The sequence below is a fragment of the Callorhinus ursinus genome, unplaced genomic scaffold (assembly GCF_003265705.2).
Source record: "Callorhinus ursinus isolate GAN/ISIS: 27379988/994484 unplaced genomic scaffold, GSC_fseal_2.0 scaffold15, whole genome shotgun sequence".
Lineage (NCBI taxonomy): Eukaryota > Metazoa > Chordata > Mammalia > Carnivora > Otariidae > Callorhinus > Callorhinus ursinus.
This window is the reverse complement of record NW_027397077.1, coordinates 12,570,459-12,590,445: the sequence shown is the minus strand read 5'-3', so window position 1 is coordinate 12,590,445 and position 19,987 is coordinate 12,570,459. Positions and strand designations below refer to the sequence as shown.

The 19,987-nt window shown below is 40.2% G+C and overlaps 1 protein-coding gene across 7 annotated transcripts in view; it reads left to right on the top strand.

The window, feature by feature from the left end:
• Positions 1 to 19,987, top strand: part of ERC2 (ELKS/RAB6-interacting/CAST family member 2) — a 985,383-nt gene that overhangs the window by 17,759 nt on the left and 947,637 nt on the right. For all 7 annotated transcript variants that reach the window (XR_012380904.1, XR_012380905.1, XM_073901383.1 and 4 more), the window contains one exon: positions 12,082 to 12,875. Coding sequence is in view for 5 of the 7 variants with exons in the window: in XM_073901383.1 (XP_073757484.1) it covers positions 12,219 to 12,875 (657 nt within the window). In the remaining 2 variants the exon portion in view is untranslated. The remainder of the gene's footprint in view (positions 1 to 12,081; positions 12,876 to 19,987) is intronic.

Sequence of the window (19,987 nt, the reverse complement as noted above, 5' to 3'; positions counted from 1 at the left end):
CATTCATTCTTTCTCTTCTTTGCAGAATACATAGATGAATGCTTGTCTCTAAAATGTGCACATTGAAGCCATTTCCCATCTCTTGCTATTGATGGTGGTCCTTTCTTCTTCTTCTTTTTGGAATAGCTTAAAATCTTTGCCAAAATTTTTCCTTGTGTGCATGATTATGTGTATTTTCTTTTCTAGCAAAAGCCTATTTAGACATAATCCTACATGTTGATTTTAAATGTAGAAAAATTTTGTGTGATTGAGTTTTTAAGGGTATAGGGGTAGCATTATTCTTCTTCTACCTTTTGTACTTTCTCTGGAACATCTGTTGACAGATGGAGAATTTTTTAGTGTAAACCCAATAATTCCTGACTATTCTTTTTTTGTAAGTACACTATAGCTAAAGCTTTGCCAATTGACACTTTATGTTTGCAGATTAAAGAAAATGCACAGATGTTTTAAAAATGAATCTCAAAACCTTATTTATCTCTTTAGTGCAACCAGCTTAATTTGTTATATTTATGAAACTTTATGAGGCAATGAATAATATTGTTATAGTCAGTATATTATATTAACCATAACTGTCTTTTTATTTTGATTTAACATCTCAGCTTTTCTATTTTTACTGTTTATTGTTTGAGATTTTGCTATATTTTTAACTTGTGGATTTAGCTGTGTACTAGATAGTGGTTTCTTCCTTTAACAAAAGTTTTTAGGGGTTTCAGGTTTTAAATTTAATCCTTTAGAATAAATTGACAGAGTTTGAAATTAAAACTATGGAAATGGCTAATTAGAAATGGCTAATACGTGGTTATACAGAGTCCTTACCTTGTAGTATAGAATATAGTCAGCCTCTTCATTTAAGTACCTTACCATAAAATAGAGCCAAGGCAGCTGAACATGTAATCATGCTAAATCTGTACATGGAAAACAGTAATTATAAAACGAGTTTGAGGGAACTAAAGGAGAGAGTAGTGATGTGTGGATGAATGTGTTTGAGTTGCAAAGTGCTTCTTGGAGAATGATGGGAAAGCAATTTTTAAAATCTCTGCTACATCAAGCTTGATTTTTTTTTTTTCCTGATTCATATCATTGTGGAATTTAAAAATGAAATGGCTTATTATTGGGACTTTCAGTATCTACAGATGTATAATATTGTACCCTGAAGATGATGGGAAAAATGGCTATTTTTCTTTCCAGTTTTAAAAAATGGTTGATGTCTTGAGCAGTTTTGAATAGTAGGCTGAGTTTGACTTAGGACTGTCTGACAAGGCAAGTGTCATGAACTGAGAGAGTTCTAAGACAATTTGGAATTTCAAAATCAGTGTGTCCTATTCTGGTAGCCTTGAGCTTATCACATTTAGCTTTATTTGAGCATTAGCTGTGTGCTGGGCATTGTGCTAATTACTTTTCTTTTATTATCTTACTTAATCTTTCCCAAATCACTCTGAAAAGTACTGCTATTATCCCCATTTACAGCTGAGAAAAGTGAGGATTGGAGATTATTTTGCTTAAGGCTGCACATCAAGAAATGAAAGATGTGTTTCCAATCAGATCTGATTTTGAGTTCTTTCTTTCCTTTTTAAAAATACTATATCAGGGCCCCTGGGTGGCACAGTTGGTTAAGCATCTCACTCTTGGTTTTGGCCCAGGTTGTGATCTTAAGGTTGTGAGATTGAGCCCCACGTTGGGCTCCATGCTCAGCATGGAGTCTGCTTGGGACTCTCTCTCTCTCTTCCTCTGCCCCTCCCCAACCCCCTGCACAGGTGGGCGTACTCTCTCTCTCAAATAAATAAATAAATCTTTAAAAAAATTATTAAAAAGGGTGCCTGGGTGGCTCAGTTGGTTAAGCGACTGCCTTTGGCTCAGGTCATGATCCTGGAGTCCCGGGATTGAGTCCCACATCGGACTCCCTGCTCGGCAGGGAGTCTGCTTCTCCCTCTGACCCTCTTCCCTCTCGTGCTCTCTATCTCTCATTCTCTCTCTCTCAAATAAATAAATAAAATCTTTAAAAAAATTATTAAAAAACAAACTATGTCTTACCTTCCTGGCTATGGTAACAAAATTGTTGTATTGTCATGGAAGTGATTTCAATGATATGATGAAAATGGCATAATATTAAATATGTTCTTTCAAATATTCAAAACTGTTTTGAATCCTCTGTGTTCTCTTAGGTCTGGTCAGGAAGAGCCCCTGCAAAGGGCCTCAGGCTCTAGAGGGCCCACTCTGGCCCTCATCTGACTGCATCTTCCCCATGGGGGAGGAGTCTGCAGTGCTGAAAGGAGGTGCCCACCTGAAGCCTATGCCGGCATTCTAGGGTCCGCTCTGGGTACCCACAGGCCTGAGACCGCCCTTCCTAAATGACTCCGAGTTGTCTTCCAGGGTCTGTTTGGGATTTTTTGCCAGGTCTGTCCTCCTGAGTAGAAGTCAAGCTACCGATGTGTATACCCTTAGGCCTGGAGCTGCTGAGGGGCACCTATTTGTAAAAGTATATACCAGGTGTCAGCAAACCACTGCCTGTGGGCCCAATCCAGCTAACACTTGTTTTTATAAATAAAGTTTTATTGGAACATAGCCACACTCATCTAATTACAGATTGTCTATGGCTGCTTTTGTGCTGAAATGCAGAATTGAGTTGTTGTGACAAAGACTAATGGCCCACAAAACCTAAAATATTTACTATCTGGTATTTTATAGAAAAAGTTGGCTGGTGCTGGTTTGACAGAGCTAGCCTAGTGTGCAGGCTGCAGAATTCATGTGTATGAGACCCTCTGGGGTGTGGTTAAGCCAGGGGTGTGGAGAGAAGGATGTTGGCTGGAGATAGGCCTGCCTCTTGCCACCATGTTTTGGCCAGAACATTGAAGAATCCAAGAATTCTTAGTTTAAAATTAAAACTTCACCTTCCACATTTTATGTTTGTCAAGGTAGGAAGATATTTTATTTACTAGGTTGTTAGCTCGATTTAAACTGTAAAATGTATGGATATATGGTACTTGGGCCTCTATTTGTACCCTTGCCCTGGGCCCCACAAATGGTAGAAGAAATGTAAAAACACTGGGGTACAGGGTAAGGGTTTAAAATAGGAGGCCAGAGAGGCCCCAATAAATAATCACACAAATTCATATAGAATTATAAAGTGTAGAAGGGCTTTTGGATCATATATGGATTGTTCAAAAACCTTGCTCCAAATTTCATTTGTCCAACTTAAACCAAAAATGCTGGAACCCACCTGCCAGCTTAGCAGGAAGTTCCAGATCTGTCATCCAGGGCTCTCCCTACCTCTCTCTTCCTCTCCCTGTCTTCTCCCCTGACCCCCTACCCCAGAATTACACTGCCCCAAAGTGAGGGGGATATGGATATAAATCCCATACCTAAGTCCGGAGATGGTTTCTGTCCAACTATTCTGCTGTATGATTGCATCTTTGAGCCACAAGGTGTTGCCATTGAGACTGGTCTTCCTCAGACAGAAGGATGCTATGGTCCCAACTATACGGTTCAGCAAGGGAAGGCCAACCCAGTTTCCCAGTGGCCAGCTCAGCCACTGGTGTGCCATGCATGGTGCAGCAGATGTCATTGGTGTCTTACCCACATCTCGGCACTCATGGACTGTACTTGGAACATGAGGATTTTCTCATGGCCTCCATGCACTGCAGGTTGGAAGTGCCAGGGGAGCAGATGTCTACTGATGGTCAGTGGGTCCCTTACCCTGATGGAAGTATAACTCTGAGGCAGGCTTTACACTGTTTCTCAGAGCTCCTTCAGCAGGACTGAACCCAGTTTCCCACAGCAGAAACTTCCTCGAAAATGTACCCCAAATTGACTTCTTTCACTTTCATGTTTTAGTGCCAAATTCTCCCCAGAGTGCTTCCTGGGATTACCTTCTGAATGAACCACCTGTACCCAAATCCTTGTCTCAGTGTCTGATTGTGGGGAGCACTGCCGGGAACACTTGGACCTCCTCATGGGTCATATCCTTGTACATAGCATTGTGCCCCACTGCACAGGCTCCATGCAGCATGGCATGGTCCCTAGGAGCTTCCCACCTCACCCAAATGCTTTGTCCATACAGGCTTCTCCATGACTCCTGGGTCACTTGTCTTGAGTCCCACTCACCAGCCTGGATACCCTCTTATCTTGAAGTAATTATTTTGTTCCTGATAGCTGTGGTATTGTTTGTAACCATGTTCATCTCCTCCCACCAGGCTCACTTCCTCTGAATCTTGGGCTTTGTGAGTGGAGTGTCAGTGACTTTCCTCCCCAAAGGCTCCAGAATCCCTTGTGCATATTGATTACTCTCCTGCATGGTTTCCTATTTTGCAAACCAAGAGTCTGCAGCCTTGATTGGGTCTTTCATACCATGAAAAAAAAGCATTATGCTTTGAGAGAACGTAGCCAAGAGACCTGATTTGGATGGGACAGATCTTGTAGAGGGTATGCTATTGGATGTTGTGATCTAAGTGATGAGTAGGAATGAGCCCTGCAGAGAGAACAGCACAGGGGAAGCTGAGTCAGGAAGGGACTTGATGCAACTGAGCATCAGAAAGAAGACTCAGGCAGAGCCAGTGATTAGAATGGCAAGAATGGCTGGAACTGTTGGCATTGGCCAAATCCTGTATGGCCACGGAAAGGATTTTGGTCTTTGTCCAAAGAGCACTGGGATGCTTTGAAGGGCTTTAAGTGGGTCAGGGGAGCTATTTTGTGATCAGGAGTGCACTGTAGACTACGATGTGTGAGACAGAAGGAGGAGGATTAGGAAAGGAGAGATGCTTTGGGAAGGTATGGGAGAGCTGAAGCAATTCATGTTGGTGCAATAGGGTGGTGACAGTAGAAGGGGAAACGAGAGCAAATCAAGCATGAAAAGAGAGCATCAGATTGAATATAAGGCCGTAAGGAATGGAGGGGACTGTGGCAAACTGGAGGGGGCATGCTCTCTCTTGAAGGGGTAGCTGCTGGTTGGCTCTAACCAGTTGTTGTCATGTGGGGAAATGGGTTTGGCATTGTCAGATTTTCAGATTTTTCAGGAGATGCTGCAATCTGTATTTTAATTTGAAATGTCTCTATCTCTCCCTGTTGGCAATTACATCAAAATTCTAAAGAACACTGTGCTAGCCATATATAACACATCTGCGGGCAGCATCTGGCTCCTGGGCAGCTGCTTCTTGCTTGAGATTTGTTCTACACTCTGTCTTCCTCTAGAAGAATTTCAGAATTAACTGTACTTTGTGACACAAATTTTTTTAAAAGTTAGGGATGCTGAGAAGAAAAAAAAAGGATATTTTAATTTGGGCTAAATCTTGGGAGATACTGATGATCTCAGCTCACACGGTCTGTCAGCAGGGCTCAGGTGATGGGCTGAGGCTGAGATCTGTGGAAATAAACTTAACCTAATTTAGAGCAGATAGCAGGAAGTGCTTTCTTCTTAAAATAGACCATTCCAGACCATGATAGTCTGAGACACTTGAGGTAGGCCCAAATCAAGGCTCTCTCCACCTTGTTTTCCCCTGAGCTTAGAGATCAAGAGTCCATAAACCTTTTAAAGAATGAGTGGATGAGTGTATATTTTATTTATGCATCCATATGCAATTAGAGAAAGTTTTCTTACAGGTCCATAATAGCATCTTTGATTTGATTATGTTTTTGAGCCTTAAATGGAACTTATCCTCAAACTTTGAATTTTTTTTCATGAGGTGTTTTGGAAGTGAAAGGTGTCATGCAATTAATTTCCTTTGTGTCATATTCAGCAACATTTGTCTGTTTCTGTGCTCAGTTTAATCTAGTTAATAATTTATCCTTTTTAGGATTGTACATCACATCTATATAAGAAAGCAGGTGTTTTTAAGAGTTTACAAGAAAGCTCAATGATTGAGCCTATCTTGGCTTCATAATAGTATTTGAAACAGTAAAATCTTAATTTTGACCTTATTTCCTAGAATGCATTTATAGGTAGGTGGAAAAGCTTAGAAATGGTTACCTTGAAGTCAGTCATGAGCAATAGAAGGCATTATTGCATTATTGATTGCAGAAAAAAGTTGATCTCTTTGCACTTTCTCAGGGATTCATTTTACAGAACTAAGAAAAAAAAGTTCAGGATAGATGAGAATTAGGAGACTACAACCCAAAAAAGCCCGAGTGTCAGAACAAGTACCTAAAAATATGTCAGGAGACTTAGACACAGCTGGGGGTGGGGGGTTTGTGAGTGACTCAGGAGAACAAGTAGGAATCATGAGGCTTAGGAGGATATGATAGCCATGGGAACTTGCCTTGGCTTACCTTGTCAGCTGGGCCCGTCTCATCTGTGAAATGAACATCACCCAATATGCTGCAACTAGCTGTAAGGGCAGGATTGTTCCAAGAAACCGTGCTGCTCTTTGTAAATCTGGAGAAAGAGAGTAATTCCCAAGTAAAGTGTTGGGCCTAGGTTGCTAATGATGCTTTATTGTTAAGAAGATGTGTACCGGTAAAGAAATTATTGTTACCTATTTTGATGGTCTCTGAAATTCCTCTTTGATTTAGTAAGTTCTCTGGAATTGTACATAATGCCTCTTGTCTGGTGTGCTCTTGGAGTAAGCAATATCCACCTGTTTCCTCACTTCTTAGACATATAGACTGATGATGATGGACCTATATTCCTCTTGACATTCTGGCTTCTGTGTTGAATGTTTGAAAAATAAATATAGAATTATATTTATTTCTTGTTCTAGTAGGGTCAAAACCCCAACCAGTCATTATTTTGATCTCCTGTATTTCCTGTCACTCTTTGGGTTGATTGGGTGGTCCTTCTATTACACATGGTGTTGGCTGTCACTCATGCACCTAATTTTAGATGGCAGCTGGGCTGGACAGTCTAGGAGGCCTGTCTCACCAGTCTGGTGTCTTGGTGCTGGCTCTTAGCTGGGACGCTTTGATTCTCCTTGTAACTCTCTTCATGTCTCATCTTCTGGGATCTTTCTGCGTGACTTCTCTTTCCAGTAAGATAGCTTGGACCTTAAATCTCTGTTTTTTAAGGCTGCTAGGCCTTTTTAAAGCTAGGCTCAGAGCTGGAACAGTGTCACTTCTGCAGCATCTGCTGGTCCAACCAGTCACAAGGCCAGTCTAGATTCAGGTAGAAGGGAAATAGAATCCACCTCTTCGTGGAAGGCAAGACAAAGGTGTACAGGAAGGAGAGGAATTGGTGGCCGTCTTGGAGACTCATGGTGGCCATTAAAAATCATGTTTTATTAAGATGTTTTATGCATTAATGTTAAGTGGAAAAAAGGAGATGACACTGAGATAAAACTTTGAAGAAAAAGGAGAGTACCAGACTTTATATAGAATTTAATAACTAATTTTGTCTAAAATTACACACACACTTAAAAGAAATTGGAAGCAACAACACCAACTTATTAACAGATATTGCCTATCGGTGCCAGGATTGGGAGTGTTTTCATTTTCTTCTGTATGCATATCTACACTTTAAAAATTTTCTATAATCATCCATCAGTTGTTTTCACAATTAAGGAAACTGATAATTTCTTGGGCCAATTAGAAAGTCTGACAAATTTCAAAGATTAGAAACATATATGTTATATTCCATGATCCCAATGCCAAAAATTAGAATGACTAGCCAAAATTAGAACCAATTAACCAAAAACTTATAACCACTTTGACATTTAAATATATCTTTCTGAATAATCCCTGGCATAGAAAAAAAACTCAAAAGAAAAATAGGAAGCTATTTACAGATGACAAGAGTTCTATACATAAAATCCTGGAATACGCAGACAATGTGTATGATATTACATACCTTCATCAGAAAATATGATTTGAAGATAAATGAACATTTAATACAAAAAGACAAAGTAAACACAAAGAAAGTAGAGATTATTATTAAGGATAAAGAGATGCTGATGAAATGGAGGATAGAATGTAGTAAAATGTATCAATAAAACAAAAACTGTATCTTTAAAACACTAAAAAAGTAGACAAACATTTGTCATACAGTCATCAAGAGAAACAAAAATACAAACATTAGGAATGAGATAGGGACATAACTGGAGATTTTTAAAATTTTAAGGAAAAGTTAAACAAAGCAATACCAGTAAGGCTGAAAAATCTGGATGGAATGGACTGTTGCTTAAGAAACATTTTAATGGGGGTGCCCAGGTGGCTCAGTCGTTAAGTGTCTGCCTTCAGCTCAGGTCATGATCCCAGGGTTCTGGGATTGAGCCCCGCATCGGGCTCTCTGCTCAGTGGGAAGCCTGCTTCTCCCTCTCCCACTCCCCCTGCTTGTGTTCCTTCTCTTGCTTTGTCTCTCTCTGTCAAATAAATAAATAAAATCTTTAAAAATAAAAAAAGAAACATTTAAATGATCATTGATACAAAATAGGTAACAAGCCTTAATAGATCACTAAACATAGTGAAAAATAAAAAAGTAACCAACAGCCAAGCCCATTTAGTTTATGGATGTGTTCTTCCAAACGTTTCAGGGATAGAGAAGTTGCTTATTATGCTAACTGTTCCAGAACATGTGAAAAATGTAAAGTTTCTCAGTCCATTCCATGACTAACATAAACCTGATACTACCCCTAAAAAGAGACCCCAAGGAAACTGGGAGCCATTGTCAACATGTATTGCTCTTTAAATAAGGAAACATTGTTTCAAGTAAGTTACTATATCTCTGTATATAGTATGTTATCTGTGTGTTGTGTATGTTTCCAAAATGATCAGATCCACTTTTTGTTGGTTATTGCAATTTTCCAGCACCTGGGCCAGCTAGGCTGGTAAAATCACCCAAGATGAAATCTGTGTGGGTATACGTTTTATCAGATTTGGATTGGGACTTCCAGCCTAGCTAGAGACCTCAGAAATGTCTGCCTCCAGACACAAGAGAAGACAGGGAAGGACAAGTTAGATTTCATCACTTCTAGGAGGACAACTCTAATAGTGGTGGCTCAGCCAGAACCTAGATTCCTAGATTCTAAGCATAGAAAAAATAACAAATTTATTTAGCTGTTGGAATTATAGAAGGGAAAAATATATCTTCTTAAGTTCATAGCAATGAGCACCTATATTAGGAAAAAAAGAAAGATCTCACATAAACAACCTACTTTACACCTTGAGGAACTAGAGAAAGAAGAATAAATTAAGCCCAAAGTTAGTACAAGGAAGAAAATAACAAAGATCAGAAATAAATTAGAGCAGAAATAAATGAAAGAGACTAAAAAGACAATATAAAAGATCTTTATTATAGAAATTTTCACACATACAAATAAAAGAAAATGAAAACCACTTGGAATCCCGCCACTGTTAACATTTTGATGTGTGTTGCCCAGTCTTCTCTGTAAGTTAGTGTGTGTATGTGTGTTTTATAATGTAAGCCATAAAAATGTTTTGTAGTCTGTATCCCCATCCCTGCCCCGAGTGGTGTGTCATGAATATCTTTCCATCTCATTAACTATTCATGTTACGGTCACATTATTCTATCTACGGTCTGTCTGTCTCTCTCATCATTTATGTAACTGAATCCTATTGTTGGAACTGTTGATTTGCCTTTTCTAGAGAACAGATTATCATGCAAAAATCTTGAATACAAAATGATTTTTGTATATTTTCAAGTAAAATAAAATGAAGCTCTGAGTAACATAAACATTTGAAACTAAGTTCCTTAGTTAGAAACAGGAGTATAATTCTTTGTTGGGACACTTTAGGGAAAGGAGGAGCTTTAATGGAAAATATTTCTTCACACCGTATATGAGGACTCTTTAGGGTATAAATCACAGATACCCCAACTAGAATTGAATGTAATGAAAAAAAACTTGTGAGTGAATATATCTCTTGTCTGTTGCTGCAGCAACACTGCAGAACATCCAGCTGCAAAACATTAGTGACATAGTAAGAAGTATTTGTTTCGTCCACTAGTGTATGGGGCTCATTGGATGTCAGCTGGACTCAACTCATGCATCTGTGATCAGCTGCTGGTTGGCTAGGCAGCTCTGCTGATCTTGACTGGGCTTGCTCAAATGTCTTGCGGTTGGTTGGCTGTTGACTAGGACACCTTGACTCTATTTCATATATCTCATCTAACAGCAAGCTAGACCGGGCATATTCTAATTACTATTGCAGAGGAAAAAGAGCAAGAAAGTAGATAACACAAGTGCTACGTCAGGCCTCTGCTTCCTTCACATATGCTACCACCTTATTGGCCAGAACAAATCATATGAGTGAACTCAGAGTCAGATTGGGAGGGTACTGCCAAGGATATAGATGCAGGAAGGAGTAAAGAATTGGAGCCATTAATTCAGTCAGTCTACCTGGCATGTGTAACTAAACTGGCCTGGGGTAGATGTACCTTCAATGACTGCTGAATCCAGGGTATCAAGTGATGTCACTTAGTTTGATTTCATACTATCTAAAGTTTGGCTCTGGGGCGCCTGGGTGGCTCAGTCGGTTAAGCGTCTGCCTTCGGCTCAGGTCATTATCACAGAGTCCTGGGATGGAGCCCCGCATCAGTCTCCCTGCTCAGTGGGGAGTTTGCTTCTCCTTCTCCCTCTGCCTGCCACTCCCCTTGCTTGTGCTCGCTCTCTGTGTCAAATAAATAAATAAAATCTTAAAAAAAAAAAGTTTGGCTCTGCTTTCCTTTGCTTAGCTTCACTCCCAAGGCAGCCGTTTCCATATGGTAGTCCTCAGAAGCTCCATCTCAAAAGCAAGTAATTCTAGCTGAAAAAGAGCTTATCTGGGGCACTGGGTGGCTCATTTGGTTGAGCAACTGTCTTTGGCTCAGGTCATGATCTTGGAGTCCCAGGATTGAGTCCCGCATCGGGCTCCCTGCTCATTGGGGAGTCTGCTTCTCTCTCTGACCCTACGCACTCTCATGCACTCTCTCTCAAATAAATAAAAATCTTAAAAAAAAAAAAAAGCTTATCTTTCCCAATTGTTCCAGCTAAAGTATGGTATAAATATTTTTGGGCCAATGGGGGTAACATGCCTATCCCTAACCTAAGGTCACTCAGCCAGTCAGTGAATGGAAATTTGAAACCTGGTTTGCCCTTCTCTAAAATCTGTGGTCTTAGTGTCTAAAGGTGAAGAAAAATAAAGTACACTAAACACATCCTCAGAGGAAGAGCAGGAGGCCATGATGAACCACAATAAGGCCATTTGAGTCCTAACATTGAAGGGATGATCACAACCCTGTAACCCAGCTACATAAAATTCTGCAACAAAGTACTTGAACTTGAATGACCAGGACAGGGAGCGTCTACTCCTTTTCTCCAGGGGATATGGGACCAGGAGCTCTAACATGGTCTACTGTTCCCTTGTACCATTTCTCCTTCAGGTGTGGATTAGTGTGCAGTAAATATTTAGGTCAACCAAAATGGAAAAGAAGTCCCAACCTGAAAGAAGTGTGTGAAGGGAGAAAAAGACAGGACTACCATTTTCTCTGGTAATAGCATTTAGGATCTGGCTAGAAGTATAGGAATCCTGATGGTCGAACCACCTCTTTTTCTTCTAGCTCCAGAATGGCCAATAGGTTCCAAACTACTGAGTCAATGCGAGTTGATTGTTGGTAAACCATCTAGATTGTTATGTTGAGAAGAATTCCTACCTTGGTGGAAATGAAGACTGTGGTGGATTAGTGATGTCTGGAATGTGTACAGGAGTGGGAAGTAGCAACATGCTTGACTGTTATTTGACATCCCGGGAAGCAAATACTTCTCAGAGTCACTGTCAAGCCACTTGTGTATGGGGGTCATGCCTGTAGGATGGAGTATTTTATAGCTAAGTTCTCTATGATGAGGAATTCTGTGGTGAATTTTCTGGAGGTCCCGACTGTTACTTAACACAAACCAAAATGCAGAGCATCATTTTCCCTGAGGAAAAACGGGCTGCTTCTTTGCTCTGAGAACTTTTAAGCTTATTTGGGAGCAGGGTGGGGGAAATATACAAAATGTTTACATGTAGTAAGTAAAGTTTGGGGCTACTTTTTAAAAAAATGAATATGGGTGTGACTATTGTTTTTGTATCTGTCATCATCATTGATCTATCAATATATTAAAAAAATATAATCAGAGTTCTAAAGAAGTTTGTTTTTGATTATCTTTTTTTCTCATTTTTCAGATCCTCTGGAGTCATTTTCTGGTACAAACTGTGAAAAGAATGCATTGAAAATTCTGGCCAATAGTGGAAATATTGGCATAACCCCCAACTTAGTGTAGCAGTCATTCTCTTTAGTAGCACCTCATAATAGAAGAAAAATGTATGGAAGTGCAAGAACAATCACCAATCTGGAAGGCAGTCCTTCCAGATCTCCTCGTTTGCCAAGGTCTCCTCGTTTGGGCCACAGAAGAACAAGCAGTGGGGGAGGTGGAGGAACAGGCAAGACACTGTCCATGGAGAATATCCAGTCCCTTAATGCAGCCTATGCTACATCTGGACCTATGTATCTGAGTGATCATGAGGGGGTGGCTTCGACAACTTACCCAAAGGGCACCATGACTCTGGGAAGGGCCACAAATCGAGCTGTATATGGAGGCCGAGTCACAGCCATGGGGAGTAGTCCCAATATTGCTTCTGCTGGACTTTCCCACACAGATGTTCTTTCATACACGGATCAACATGGTGGTCTGACTAGCTCATCCCATCATCACCACCACCAGGTCCCTTCCATGTTGAGGCAGGTAAGGGATAGCACAATGTTAGACCTTCAAGCCCAGCTCAAGGAACTTCAGAGAGAGAATGACCTCCTCCGGAAAGAACTAGACATCAAGGACAGCAAGTTAGGATCTTCCATGAACAGTATCAAGACCTTCTGGAGTCCTGAGCTCAAAAAGGAGAGAGTCTTGAGGAAAGAAGAGGCAGCCCGAATGTCTGTCCTCAAGGAGCAGATGAGGGTTTCCCATGAAGAAAATCAGGTAGGTTATGACTCATCTCAGTGTTTTTCAGCCTTGGCTTCTCACTGAGTAGTTGATGCTTTGCAGATGGCACCACGACCTGTGCAGAAGAAAGTTCGGCATCATCAAGAAAGCTATGGTTTAGTATGTGTTTGACTTAGAGACTACAAAAGGTCATAAGCAATATGAAATTATAACTTGTGATCTCATTGTCCAATAACTTTTTCACACTGTTGCAGAAGAGGGGGAATCATTCTTTATTGCCTAACTTTTATACTTGGTTATTTTTTTTTCTTTTTCAGCAGTAACAACAGCAGCTCAGATGTACTTCCCTCTGCATTGAAGAGGAAAATGTTAATTTTTGCAAGAGTAGACACTTTAACAGCAACATTTAGAGAGCCACATTTGACTGGTGAATTGAATTATTCTTGAAGTCACAGCAACTATTTCTTTCTAGAATGAGTGGAGTTTATTCTCTAAACAGCAAACCAAATAATATTAAATAACACTGGGTGGAATGGGTTTGATATCATGTTGGAGAAACACAAAAAGTTGTAACCTGGTCTTTCCTTTATCCATTCATATTAAATAAGCATGTACTATGTGCAAGGCACCTTCTTACTCTTTTTTGATCTATCTTTCATGTTATAGCAAGATTAGTTTTCCCAGTGTCTACTTGCATTTATACCCTTTCTCTGCTTTAAAGCCCTCAATAATTACTTACTGCCTTCAGAGTGAATTCTACCTCTTTGGCTGAGCTGATGGCACCTTTATTTGGAAGGCCTGAGCCAACCTCTTCCAGCCTTATCTCATACCACCTCCATGCACATCTCCTATGCTACCTGCACTCCCACTTAGTAATTTCTGCACATACTCAGGGTGTTCCCCCTTCAGTCCTTTGCTCTTTCTGTTCCCTTTCCCTAGTGGCCTTCTCAGCAACCCCTCTCCCTGCCTCTTCCCTTTCAGGGTTGGCCAGTCTCCATTTCCAAATCCTACCTATTCTGTGGAGCTCATTTATCTGCTGCTGTTTTCATAAGGGCTTTGGAGTCCGACATGCCTGGGTTTAAATCCCAGCTTCACCTCTTACGAGTAGTGAGACAAGTACAATGAGATGGGGAGTAGTGAGTGCTGTGCCATTTGGCGGAAAAATTTCAAGGTATCGTTTAACTTTCTGTAGAAATTTGAGATAATTCCAACTTGGCTGAACTAGTGATTCTTTGATAATTGGTCTTGATGTTGGCCTCACGAAGCTCTCTGCCTTTCTTGGGTTTATCTGCTGGCCCTCCTATCTGTTTCCCTGGATACCACCCCTTGGTGTCCAAGTATCTTTAGAAGGATTTTTGATCTCTATGAGAATCTGCTCTTCATTCTGCTTCTATGTGTAGAAAGCAATCACCTTATCCTTTTGACAATCTGACAGAGCCTTTGCTGGTTTTCAGATGTGGAAATGTGATTTTTAGTTGGAACAGAAAGTTGTGTTCTTCAATCCTAAATCAAATTAATGCTCTTTACTATCCTTTCTGCTTTTTTCCCCTGACTTTACTGGTTCATGATGTCCTTGTGAACCTGTTACTGCTATGTGTATTTCCCTAGTTCTGTACAGTTTTCTTCTTTAGTTGTTTTGGAAAATGTTTACAGCCATTTAGGAATGATGCAAGTAGTGACGAAAAAGTTTGAAAGCCATTCTTTAAACTGTCAGCTCCAAAATTGCTTTTATCTTATGTTGCTATCATTAAATTTTTTTTGAGCACAGACTCTCATTTATATGTGTTTATTTACTTATAAATTACATGATGTGCTATTATGCCAATGTATTATGTGTCTTTTCTGACATTCACACAGAATTAAATATGGAGGTTGTTGACAAAATAAAATAAATAATATATTGAGGTACATTTTAAGGACACACAAAACCTTCTTGCTGTTGGAAAAACATTTTAAACCCCTTGTCTATTTTGTAAGGGTTAGTTTAGTTTAAACTAGGAAATATCCATAATTCTACTTAACTGTCCCATGTTGCTGTAAGCCAGAAATAAGCGAATACTTGAGGGTGCTTCTAGTACCCCTTCCTAGCTCTGGAAAAAACTATGATCACAGGCTACCTTGGTACTATGGGTGCCCTATAACCATGTGACATGTGATCCAGTAAAAGCTCCAGTATTAATCTACTAAATATAAGTAAAATGCAATTATTTTCTTTTTTAGGTTAAAAATGTAAAAGGAGGAAGAAGCACAGAGTTTGAAAAGTCAATTTACTTGCAGTATGAGGTAGTATTACAAAGTAAAGAATATAAAGATTGACAAAAAGCAAGTTATTTTTTGAAAATTGAAGCACCTCTCCTTCTCCTGTGGGAATTATGTCAGGATCTGTTTTAGGGGTCTGTGAGTACCTGTTGGTCAGGATAGGGTAGATCCTGCTGCAGCAATCAAATCTCAGTGGCTTAACACATCAAGATTCCTTCTTACTCACCGGAAGTATGAAGTAGGTCGGGTGACTCTCTAGGGCAGCCCTCCTCCAGACAGTGACTCAGGATTCAGGCTTTCTACATCTTGACACATGGCTTCAAGAGTTGTTACACCAGAGGAAGGGGGTGTGTGGAGATGGCACATTGGCTCCTCAGTTCCTTAGGCTGGAAATGACACAACTGCACGGGGTTGGGAGGTATATTATAGTCCTCTCCTCTTTCCAGGAAGGAGAGTAAGATATGGAGTATTATAGACAGCTAATTCTTACCAGTGGGGTTTTTGTTTTTGTCAAAAAGTGGAGCTAGATGAAATAAAGCTTGGGGAACAATCCAGACTCCTGCTGTTGCTGCTGTTTCTATTATTACTGCTTCTGCTACCAATAGACATCTGTTGGGGGCTTACAATTTGCCAGGCATGGTCCTTGGAGGTTTTTGCATACATTATCTTATTTACTGTTTGCATCAGTCACCTGGGTAGGTGCTAGACTTTTTCTTGTTTTACAGATGAAAAATAAATGTGGAGACAATAAGCAGCTTGTCCAAGTTTACACAGCTAGTTAATGAGAGAGCTGGGCTTTACGGCTTAGGTCTGGTTCATGCCAATGTCTAGGACTTAACTTTACGTTCATTAACTCCTTATAGGAACACTGAGCTGTGAATATAATCTTAGTTTAATGGGAAGATCATATTATGTTAGATAAAAAAAAATGACTAGTTCTGATAGAATGACTAAGAATGTGATTTAGGGGGCGCCTGGGTGGCTCAGATGGTTAAGCTTCTGCCTTCGGCTCAGGTCATGATCCCAGTGTCCTGGGATCGTGTCCCGTATCGGGCTCCCTACTCCTTGGGAGCCTGCTTCTCCCTCTGCTTCTCTCTCTCTCTCTCTCTCTCCCTCTGTCTCCCATGAATAAATAAATAAAAATCTTAAAAAAAAAAAAGAATGTGATTTAGTGGGGTGCCTGGGTGGCTCAGTTGTTAAGTGTCTGCCTTCGGCTCGGGTCATGATCCCAGGGTCTTGGGATCGAGCCCCACATCGGGCTCCCTGCTCAGCAGAAAGCCTGCTTCTCCCTCTCCCACTCCCCCTGCTTGTGTTCCTGCTCTTGCTATCTCTCTCTGTCAAATAAATAAAATCTTTAAAAAAAAAAAGAATGTGATTTAGTTTAATTGGGATTTTTATTCTTATTAGGAATTTATTTCATTTTCCCAGAACTGTTTTTTTGTGCTGTTTAGAGTTTCTACCATTTACCATAACTGACTATAATTTCCCTTTAGAGGAAAAAATCATGGAAAATTTTTCTATATGGAAGAAAAGAACATAAAGGAGATGAGGGACATTTGACTGTGGTTTCTTATGCATAACAACCAGAGACTGCATCTACAAATGTAGTTCTACCAGTGCGTATTTGGATAATTAGAAGTTTACTAACCTAAATTCAGGTGATCTAAAACAATTCGAACTATTCTATGTGAATACAAATGGGAAGCAGGTCTATCATAGGGTGGAGGTTAGGAAGCTCAAGTGCTGTTGTATATGAAATTCATGGTTCTGTGTATTTAATGCTCACTAATACAAACCTTTCACCCTTATGTGCATTGTTGAAGAGGGCAACCACTCATCAATTCTTTTGCAGTGTATTTTGAAGTTCTAGTGATTCTGTCCAGGGGAACTGAACCCAACTCCAGATCTAAGGGAGGATGTTGAACATCCTTCCTTCCTGTGTTATAGGAAGTGCAGGACTATTTGGAACCTTGGAGGCAATGGGTAGGGGTCTGTGACCAAATTTCTTGCGTGCAAAGAGTAGATACTTGGGTTCCTGGTGGATATTCCACCCCAGATGCTATTTTCAAGGTGCTACTTCTCAGCCACATAGATCTACATGAATAGAAATACATTTGGGACCCCTAAGAGTTGCAATATTGACATTAGGAATCACTGGAGTGCATGGATGCACAGTTACCCTTATGTTATCACTTGTGCTTTTTACTTCATGATGTACTTTCTTGAATGGAAGAAGAGGGTGGTGGAGTATTATAGACAGCTAATTCTTTGAAATGGTGTGAACCCATAGCCCATGCTCTCAATGTCACACTTGTAGACTGACTTGGGGAGAGGTGAGTAGAAAAGATTTGGAGTGGATGTTTGCCTGCCACTTGAGGCAGCCCCTTATTATTTGTAATAGCCTATGGAGTTGGGATGGATATTGGGGGCAGGAGAATGCAACCACTGGAAAGTAAAGTGACCTAATTTTCTCTAAAAGTTTATATGATTGTCTTTTCTTTGCAGCTCCATTCTATTTACCTGCATGATAGAGATCAGAGAGGGAAAACATGATAGAGAAGAAGTTTTCAGAAAGTTCATAAGGACTTTTATGTCTTGCAGTTTGATGCATATAAGTTATTGACTTTTCATATTCCTGGATTTTTTGGTAATTATTAATTTTATATTTCTAATAGATTACTTTTTCAAATTAGATGTGTATTAAGCAGTTTTGAGACATTTTCCAAACTTGTGCATGGCTAGCCAAGGATCTGCATGAATATAAATAGCATCACACGCTGGGAGATTGTACTCGATCTAATATTTACCCATCTTGTGCATGCAGAAGTGGGACAAGGTCACTGGGAAACATAACTTAAGAAGTGTAAGTAAACCTGCCTGGGGAGTTTTATGGCTTGAAGCTATGGTTATGTGGTCATTTCTATTTCTGGCTTAACACAATAGGAAATAATTTACTCTAAATCAATATTAGTATGGATTTTTGATGATTTTTTTTAACTAGTTTCAATGTATTTATTGGTTCTCATTTTGAGCCTGTAACTTGAACAGGTCAAGATGGGTCATGTTTTCCATGTTTCTTTTATCATTGTTTTTTGTTTTATTTGATTAAACTCTAGGGCCATTTCAACAGGGGTCTGTTCTATTCTAAACTCTGTTCTAAAATACTCATGTCAGTGGGAGTGTCCAGATATGAAGAGCTGTACCAGTTGGAAGTGGGTGATGTAGAATTCATCCTATCTCCTGTTGGGAAGGTGGCGAGGTAGCCACTGTGAAGGGGTGTCCACTAACTATTAAATGCAGCTGCAGTACCTTGAGTACTGGGTGTTTGTGAAATCAAGGGCTCAGCCTTGGAGTGTTCAGATCCATCCAGTTTGCTGATGGGACTTATATTCACTGCTTAGATAGACCTGTTTTATTCCTGTACCTTCTTCAGACCCCATTCCTTCTGCTACTCTGAATCTGAGATCCATGGATCCCTCAAAGCCAGTTTTCCAAAGCGTATCCAGGGAAACGACACTTTCCAGAGGGGATTTTCCAGCCAAATAAACTCGAGACATGACATACTAGATAGTCCTATCCTGGAGATTCATAATGCATCTGTTATGGATTGAGTTATGTTCCCCCCCAAAAGATATGTTGGAATCTTAATCCCCTGTAACTCAGAATATGATTTTATTTGGAGATAAGTTCTTTTTAGAGGTAATCAAGTTAAAATGAGGTCATTTGGGTGGTTGCTAACCCAATGTCTGATGTCCTTACCAAAAGGGGAAATTTGGACACAGACATAAACATGTACAGAGGGAAGACCATGTGAAGAGGAAGGGAGAAGATGACTGTCTACAATCCAAGGAAAGAAGCCTGGATTCGTCACTCACAGTCCTCAGAAGGAACCAACCCTGGTAACACCTTGACCTTGATCTTCTGGCCTCCAGAACTGTGAGACAATAAATTTCTGTTGTTTAAGCCACCCAGTTTGTGATACTTTGTTATGGCAGCCCTAACAAACTCATACAATATATCAGCGTGTGAAGTGAAATGCTCTAACTCCTGCAGTTAAAAAAAAATTTATTAAGGGGGCACCTGGGTGGCTCGGTTGAGCAGTTGAATGTCTGACTCTCGATTTCGGCTTACATCCTGATCTCGGAGTTGTGAGATTGAACCACGCATCAGGCTCCATGCTCAGTGGGGAGTCTGCTTGAGATTCTTTCTCTGCCCCACAGCCCCCCCCAATAAATTTTTAAAAAAGGAAAAAAAATTATTAAGTTTCCTTAGCTTCAGCAAAGACCATGAAACTTTATCTTAAACCAAGCATCTATATATTGAGCAGCTATTGCTGCAGTAATGCTGTATAACAAGGCATTCCAAAACCTATTGGCTTAAAAAGATACGCATTTACCTCTCCCTCATGTATCTGCAGGTTGGGTACAACTTAGTTGGGCAGGGCTGGACTTTAGGCTGAAAGTTGGCTTCAAATATGTTCTACATGTGTCCACATTCTCCCTGGGACAGATGTATTCAGGAATTCATCTTATGGTGGATCATAGATGCCAAGAGTCCAACCAAACCACACAGACACTTTCAATTTTATTTTATTATGTTATGTTAATCATCATACATCACATCATTAGGTTTTTTTTAAAGATTTTATTTATTTATTAGAGAGAGAGAATGAGAGATAGAGAGCACGAGAGAGGGAAGAGGGTCAGAGGGAGAAGCAGACTCCCTGCTGAGCAGGGAGCCCGATGCGGGACTCGATCCCGGGACTCCAGGATCATGACCTGAGCCGAAGGCAGTCGCCTAACCAACTGAGCCACCCAGGTGCCCACATCATTAGTTTTTGATGTAGTGTTCCATGATTCATTGTTTGCGTATAACACCCAGTGCGCCAT